This window comes from Juglans microcarpa x Juglans regia, chromosome 2D, assembly GCF_004785595.1.
Source record: "Juglans microcarpa x Juglans regia isolate MS1-56 chromosome 2D, Jm3101_v1.0, whole genome shotgun sequence".
Taxonomy (NCBI): Eukaryota; Viridiplantae; Streptophyta; class Magnoliopsida; order Fagales; family Juglandaceae; genus Juglans; species Juglans microcarpa x Juglans regia.
In genome coordinates this window covers 28212693-28221698 of record NC_054596.1, presented here as the reverse complement: position 1 = coordinate 28221698, position 9006 = coordinate 28212693, and the positions used below count along the sequence as shown (strand labels likewise).

Here is a 9006-nt window from a genome sequence, read left to right as displayed (position 1 = left end):
TGGTTTTGGCAATCTAGGCAAACAGACAAGTACTATACATCAACCTAAATTGGTGTTGCAGAAGGTTCTTAATGGAACAGAGTGGAAAGAAGATGTACTCACGACGATGATAGGAAGAGATATGGCTAGGCGCATTAGCTTGAAGGTGAAGCTAGGTAGGCTAGAGATGGATGACAGGGTGTATTGGAAGCCGTCGAAGGGAACTAATGTCACTGTGAAATCTGGGTGGGAGTTGTGCCGATCCAAGAATGAGGAAGTCAGGTGGGCAAAGTTTGTTTGGGATCCTATCATTCCTCTTAGGGTTTCTTTTGTAAGCTGGAAAGATTTACAGGGGAGCTGAGTGTGGACACAAATGTTCAGCGCATGGGCATCTCCTTATGCTCTTCGTGTGTATGTTGTGAACAGCCTAAGATTGAAACAATGGACCATGTACTAGGAGAAGGGGAAATTCCACTGAAGCTATGGAGGAAGGCATCAGATATGCTTCAAGTCGAGTTCTAGCAGCAGCAAAATTGGAGGGATCGGTTGTGGATTTGGGTCTCTAAAGGTAAACGATCGTCCCAACTGGAACATCTAAGGGGCATCACGCCGGTTTTCATCGTATGGTCTCTGTGGATTCATCGATGTAGGTTGCGCATGGAGGATAAAGATACGTCGATTCAAGCTTGTTGGGAGCAGATTATTTTTTGGTTCAGGAACATATCTATTGAAATGAAGAGGAAGAAAAGACTCATTTGTGGACCTATTGATATTTTACAGAGGTGTCAAATTCCAGTAGTTGAAGCATATAATCGTATTCATAGGCCTTTAATGCAAATTCTTTCTTAGCATTGTTAGGTCCTTTTGATAAGCAATGGGTTTTTCGGTTATATGGTATTCCTTCGCCATAAGTGAGGATTTCTCATGAATAAAACTAGGGAAGGGTCATTATTGAACATGTGGCCCTAACTCTTTTTTTTTTTTTTTAAGAATAAAAAAAATAAAAAATATATATATTACTATCATATTGATTACTTCTTTTTTGTAATATTCACTATATTATCTTTTTCTTTCTTTTTATTTTGAGAAATACTACTTTTAAAAGTTTATTTATCATAACAATTGATATGATACGCTGTAGTAATCTTATTAAAGAAAAATTAACATAAAAGTTAGTTAATATGTGACTTAATTGATTAATTGAATTGAGAATAATTAAGGCCATGTTTGGATACACAAAACCATCTCATCTCATCATTACAACTTTCTCACATAAAATCCACAATATCTCGTCATATAAGTACCAACGGGAAATTGTTCCAACTATTCGATAAAGAGAATCAGCCTACCCAGCTAACGTGTGAGCTCATTCACAAAATCCAATCCATCCGACTTAGGGAATCACTCTACCCGAACAACATATGCAAGGACACCACGCATGATCAAATCAAGGATTCTCTCTACCCGCGTTATCAAGTAAGACCAATATGAAGACGTTTCACTCCGATCATCATGGAGAATCACTCTACATGTATGAAACTTGTGGAAACATAATATGAAAGGACGTGAGTTACAAAATATGCAAACCCTAAACTTACAACGTACTCACAAACATTTATTCGACATTCTCAATATGGTCGTAGGAGCTTTCCTACCAGAACAGTACTTCAAAAATTATAGTAGCGCGAGTGTTGATCCTTTTGTGGCAAGCTTTGAAGTCACTTGCTTTCTTGAAGACTCTGAGATTAGACGATGTGGCCTGCAAGTTCATAATTGTTTTTTCGCAGGCTCACTCCCGATGTGAGATCTCTTATGGAGTATGTCTCTATGTACGACACCTACAGCCCTCTGAGCACCTTCATTTTATCTCAGAGAGCTCTCGCGTCTGCATCGAGTTTATCCTTGTTCGTTGCTCACCCTGGTATAGTAAGCATATCGTTTGCTTGTCTGGCGTGGGCCGAAAAATCCCTAATCACCCGATGTTAAACCATGTTTGTCAAGCTTTCTACATAGTGACACTCACCCTTCTTTTGGACTAGCAGCACTTTGCTCACTTAGTAGCCTCCTCGCCACCCCGCCTTTTCTTCTCAACTGGGATCTCTTCCCTTTATTCGACTCAGTCCTCACACTAACTTACATGAAAAATATTTCTAACACTATGGTTGTGCTGGTGTCGATCCTTTCGTCATAGGTTCTGAAGTCGCTTGCTTTCTTGCCGACTCCGAACAGAAGAAGGAGTAACCACCTTACAAATCTCAGAAGTGAGAAGTTGACTCTCATCCAAAGCTCTTTATATACGGCGGGACTGTCAGTCACAGTCCTGACATTTGTCTGACTCATGTTATGCTTGAATGAGAGACATTTGATCTTGACTGTCTATTTGCCCTCTAGACTTGAAGAACTTGAATGACTGATAGAACAAGGGGTGCACATTCCTAACGTTCATGTTGTGTCCAATCTGACAATCCTTCCCCTAGTAAGGATCTCCTACGTGGTGCTAGACCATACCTTCTGAGATAAGATGATATGGTCTATTGGTCCTTAATATTTTTTTTGTAGCCCTACTCTAGATGTGGCATCTGTAATAGAGTATGGGGTTTTGTACGACACATGCCGCCCTCTGAGCTCCTCCATGTTATCTCAAAGAGCTTCCACATTTGCATTGAGGTTTTCATCGTCTGTTGCTTTCCCTGGTACAGTTACCACAACATCTGCTCGCCTGGTGTGGGGCGAACCATCTTTGATCCTTCAGTTTCCCCAATGCCAACCTCAAGTGACTCTTATGATCTTTAGCGTCTTGGGAATATAATAGGATATCATCTATGAACACCAGTATGAACGTATCTAAGAACGACTTGAACACCATATTTATGATATCTATGAATGCTGTTGAGACATTAGCTAAACCAAACGGCATCACCATGAATTCAAAATGCTCGTACCTCGCCCTAAGCACAATTGTGGATATGTCACCTTCCTTAATCCTCAATTGGTGGTAACCAGACCTAAGGTCAATATTAGAGAATATCGATGCTCCTTGCAACTAGTCAAACAGGTCTTCTATCCTAGGCAATGGATATTTATTTTTTATTGTTATCTTGATCAGTTCCCAATAATCGATGTATATCCTTAGAGTTTTGTCTTCTTCTTTACAAATAATATTGACGCACTCTAAGGCAATGAACTAGGTCTAATAAATACCTTTGCCAGTAATTGTTGCAATAGACGCTTTAATTCCTTTAGCTTTGATGGTGTCATTCTATAAGGTACCTTGAATACTAGAGCTGTTTCTAGTTACAACTCCATCGAAAGCTCAAACGCTTCAGGAAAAGTGTCTACTACTATTATTCCTTGGACTTCCTTAGATTCCCTCGATTTGAGCACTAAATGCACCAAATAAGCCTCTGCTCCTCCTATCAAGTCCCTTTTGGTTTGTAATGATGAAATTACTCCTTACTTGGTTCGTAACTTACTACCCCGAAATACCTTGTCATTCTCTTTGGGCATCTAAAATAGAATTGTCCACTATCGATAGTTTATACTTGCATAATGTTGAAATAACCAATTTGTCCCTAGAATAATATCAAACCTGATGAAGTTAAATAATATTAGGTCTGTTTCCATAATGATTATGCCTACTTCTAGTAGACAACTTGTAGCTACCCTGGTATAGGATGACTACCTCAGTGATTGGTAATGACACGGTGACTTTCTGTTGCATTAGCTTAGTCTGAAGACTATTAATCCTAGTGAATGTAGTTGACAAGAATGGGACACACCTAAATCAAATAAGGTACTCACGTAGTATTCGAACATCCTAACTCGCTGTCAAACGACCTTACCAACTGTTCCTTTGACTATATGCCTTAAATACTTCTAAACTATTCTAAGGTTTGGTCCATACCTGTGATGATGCCTGCCTCATGTGTCTCTAGAGCATCCTTATCGACCACTCTTGGTGTTAAGGCATACACCCACACCTGCATCATCTGCATTTGGCCTCCTTGTCCTCCCATGTGGCCAATCCTTTGTTATTGAACTACTTGAGGGAAATCCTTGGTGTAATGCCCTATTTGGCCACACCTAGAGCATGAGAGTGGAGCTTGATGACACTCTCCCTTGTGAGGCCTATGGTAGTGACCACACACTAGTGCCCTGCCTCTTAAATATACTCCAAGAGTAATTGGTGAGTGTATCCTCCTCCTTCTCCCATAAACGACCTCTATTTCTGGCCTGTTGTAACGACCATTATGCGAAATTAAATAGCTCATGAATAAGTTGGAGTTCGCTTGAATAATGAATGGGTTTGTAAAAATAAAATGTAGCACGATGATAAATTCAAGCTCAAGTTGTGTTCGAATAAAAGCTAAATGAATAGGTCTTAACTATCTATTACTTGCTCGAACTTGACTCGTTTACAGTACTAAAGACTATCATATGCATTGAGAGCTTAGAATTGAGGTTACCGCCTTTGTTTTTCCTTTTTGATTTAGGGTACGAGCAGATAAGGAAAGCTTTCATTAAGTTTTGTGATAGCATATAGAAGAATTTGGAGAAAATCCTTTTAAAATATGTTTTAATTTTGAAAAGTTATTTGAAGACGTGTTTTGGGGTAAATATTAATCAAGGCGATGGGCATCCTCATTGGTTTTCATAAAACACGAGTGATATTAAACAACTAAAAATTCATGGACCATTCTTTTAATATGAACTTCACATCTAATAAATTATTATATTTTTATATATTTTACCGAGTTTTTGTAGTCATTAGTGTGAAAAAAAAAAATCAGTCAAATTGTTTGAACAAAAACAGGACAGGGTCTTCGATTTTTTGCCTCACTTGTGGAGAATTCGAGGTGGCGTGCCTCGGCAGCGTTGGTTATTGGTCCAAGTTCAACAACGGCGAATATAAAGACGAAGTGGAAATGTCCACGCGCATACAGTGCGGGTCACTCGCCGCATATGCCACGGGTTAAAAGTTCAACAAAGGTTTGTTGGTGAATCGAGTTTATTTTTATTTTATATATTTGTAAGGCTTTAATATTTACTTAGGAGAAATATTTGATTTTGAGAGAATATTATAAAAAAAATTTATAAATTAAATTAAAATTTCAAATAGTAAAACACAAGAATGTTTGATTTAAAAAGATTTGAGAATATATGAGAATTTTTTATGATGTATTGTTTATCTGTTTTTGGAAAAGGAGGAGAAGAAATTTAAAACTTCTTTTAAATAAGTTTTGTACTGAAGTTTATGGAAATGGATAAGTAAAGTTGAAAATTTGTTTGAATATATTTCTTAAGACTGATTTTTTAGAGTTTAGAAAAAAGTTATATTTATTGGTAATGATCAGATTAGAAAATGAAATAGAATTGAAATTTAAAAATGTTGGATTTTGATTTAAAGAAAAATTAAAAATCTAAAGAAATTTTGTGTAACCCAATAAGAAGATCTATATGTCTTATCAAGTCGCATAAATTTCGTATTTTTTTCATTTTCTTTTTTATTTAGTTGCTATTTTAAATTAGACTATTTAAGTAGGAAAAATTAGGAAACTGGTCCTTTTTTTCTTCTTCTAATTTTCACATAAACATTAAACACAGGTTGGCTAGCAGCATCTTAAAGAAAGCCTAAGAAGAGTATTGATATGAAGTACAAAGAAACCAAATAATTTTGGTAACTTCTAGATTTTAGTTTTAAGAAAAAGAAACCAAATAAAAGATTACTATCATATTCTTTATTTTTATTTTTTTGCAATATTCAAAATTTAATCTTTTTCTTTCTTTTTATTTTGAGAAATGCTACTTTTAATTGTTTATTTATAATAACAATTGATATGATACCCTGTAGTAATCTTATTGAAGAAATATTAACATAAAAGCTAGTTAATATGTTACTTAATTGATTAATTTAATTGAGAATAATTAAGGCCCCATACACAAAATCATTTCATTTTAATATGTGACTTTCATTTTATCATTTTATCATTATACACAAAATCATTTCGTTTTATCATTTTGGTCAGAGTCAGAGTTGTTGATTTCAAAAGGCCATACCAACACAAAAATACTTCTTGTCCGACTTATGGAGTAGCAGATTCTTCTGCTGCCGCTACTACTAGGCCCGAGTAGAACGAGAAAAAAAGGGTGCTGGAGGAATAGTCAAGACTCGAGACTCAAAACGCGTAGTTCGAGTCTCCGACAACTCACAACTGGACCAGGTAAAAACCCACCTTCCATAATAATCTTTTTAACTCATCAAAACTAAATCAATTAATTTCTATAATCAAACCGCGTAGTTGAACGGTATGACTTTCTTTAAAAAATGTAAAAAAAGAAACGCAAGGTGCACCAATGTTTCAAAGTCTTTGATGTTGATTCCATCTGTAGGAACGTGCACACAGACCCAGAACGCGGCCCTTTTTTTCTCTTTCTACTTCTTTTCTCTACCTTCTTTCCTTACATTTTTCCCCAGAACCGATTGCAGTTCTATTGGCTTCGATTGGGGCTTCTGTTTCTGGGTTCCTACTTCCTGGGTTTAGTCTCTGGGCTTGAAGGCAATTCAAGTCCTGCTTGTTTTCCGTATATGTTTCGGTTCTTTGTCCCTGTTTCCCAGAAATTTTAATTTCATCTTAATTGTCTCTCTGGCTTTTCTCTTCACACGTTTATTTGTTTTGATTTGTTGAGAAATTCTGATTTGTTTCCCATAAAAGCCTCGAGTTTTGAGCAAAGTCTTCCTCATCCTGGGGTTTGTTTCCCTCAATTCCTTTTCGAATTTTCTTCAGTTGGACTTGGTGTAGGATCTTCTCTACCATGGTTGTTACGGATGCTCTCGTCTTGGTTCTCATTTTAGTCTTCTCTGGCGGTTTCCAAGCTTTTGCTGGAATTCACTATCACAAAAGCCATAATCCTAATGGCTCTACCCTGGCAGGTATTGAATTGCCCGATCACCTGAGCTTCAATGCCGTTTCGTCTTCTGGGAGTTCTGGGTGTGGCTTTTCAACAGCTAAGAAAGACAAAGAATCAGAATCAACGGTGCAAGCAACACCAGATGAAGAAGAAGGGGAAGATGACGATGACGATGAAAAACATGAAGATGTTTTTTCGGGGAAACCATCTGTGAAGCTCCATCTTAAGCACAAGCCACTGACCCAACAAATGGATCCTAAAAATTCTGTGGCTGAGTTCACTACCAAGGATTTGACTAGAATCCAGACACTTCATACGAGGATTATAGAGAAGAAGAACCAAAACACCGTTTCAAGGCTAAAGAAAGATAGTAAGCAAGCAAAGAATGAATCCAAGTTGGTTTTTGCTCGGGCTGCACCACCGGAATCTTACACAGGTAGCCTTTCGGGGCAGCTCATGGCGACCTTGGAATCGGGTGTGAGTCTTGGCTCTGGAGAATACTTCATAGATGTGTTTGTGGGTACCCCTCCTAAACATTTCTCTCTGATACTTGATACTGGCAGTGACCTTAATTGGATTCAATGCGTTCCTTGTTTGGATTGTTTCGAACAAAAAGGACCTCATTATGATCCCAAAGGTTCTAGTTCGTTTAGGAATATAAGCTGTCATGATCCTCGGTGTCAATTGGTTTCATCCCCAAATCCACCTAGGCCTTGCAAATCTGAGAATCAAACATGTCCTTACTTTTATTGGTATGGAGATTCTTCAAATACGACTGGAGATTTTGCTGTTGAAACCTTCACAGTTAATCTTACGACATCTTCTGGTAAGTCAAGCATGAGGCAGGTAGAGAATGTGATGTTTGGTTGTGGACATTGGAATAGAGGACTATTCCATGGGGCTGCAGGGTTGTTAGGACTCGGAAGAGGACCTCTCTCATTTTCCTCCCAGCTGCAGTCTCTTTATGGTCACTCTTTTTCTTATTGTCTTGTGGATAGAAATAGTGATGCAAATGTTAGCAGCAAGTTGATTTTTGGAGAGGACAAGGACCTTCTGAGCAACCCTAATCTGAATTTTACTTCATTTGTTGCTGGAAAAGAAAACCCAGCTGATACATTCTACTATGTCCAGATTAAGTCGATTGTGGTTGGAGGAGAGGTGCTTAATATCCCAGAAAAGACTTGGCAACTTTCATCAGATGGTGCTGGTGGTACAATAATCGATTCGGGTACTACCCTTAGTTATTTTGCAGAACCTGCTTATCAGATTATCAAGGAGGCATTCCTGAAGAAGGTTCAAGGCTACCCTCTAGTGGAAGATTTTCCTTTTCTGCATCCTTGTTACAATGTGTCTGGAGTGGAGAAGATGGAGCTGCCAGAATTTGGAATTCATTTTGCAGATGGAGCTGTGTGGAATTTCCCAGTCGAGAATTACTTTATCCGGCTTGAACCCGAGGATGTTGTTTGTCTAGCAATTTTAGGGACTCCTCGCTCCGCTCTTTCAATAATTGGAAACTACCAGCACCAGAATTTTCACATCTTGTATGACACAAAGAAGTCCAGGCTGGGATATGCACCGATGAGATGTGCTGATGTTTAACATTCATGTGTTTGAAGAGTAACTCATGGCATGATAAAAACTGTAAAAAAAGGATGGGTTAGATTCTTTTGGTTTTTGTTTCATAGAAGGTATAGCATACAAGATATTATATTCATTGTTTTCCATTTTACAGAAACTACTGGTTCATGATCTGGCTTTAACAAAAATGTAGCATTGCATTTTTAGATATATTAACTCCCTTTCTGAGTTTGTTATATCTGTTTTTTTTTTGGTAATTGTTGTTTAATTAAGGGATCAGTAATGCTTGATCAATATAATGGTGGCTGATCACTTGTTCTTGTACAATCTGTTGCTTGGAATTAATTAGCTGAGAAATTACCTCAAACAACTTGTACAAGACCTCAAGAACACCTTATCCAACTTTTGAGATTTACCAAATGAGTTCCTGCATTCAACCTCATGCTGTTGGACAATGTTAAGGGCTTGTACAGGAAGTGGGATGATCTCATTTCATTTCAAAATTTCTTATAATTTTATTTCCAAACATCATCAAAATAT

The 9006-nt window shown here is 37.6% G+C and overlaps 1 protein-coding gene across 1 annotated transcript; it reads left to right on the top strand.

The window, feature by feature from the left end:
- The first annotated feature begins 6125 nt into the window (after positions 1 to 6125).
- Positions 6126 to 8702, top strand: LOC121250453 (aspartyl protease family protein 2). Its single transcript, XM_041149584.1, has one exon. It carries the CDS (start codon positions 6793 to 6795, stop codon positions 8485 to 8487), a length of 1695 nt encoding a protein of 564 aa, XP_041005518.1. The 5' UTR covers positions 6126 to 6792; the 3' UTR covers positions 8488 to 8702.
- The last annotated feature ends 304 nt before the right edge of the window (positions 8703 to 9006 follow it).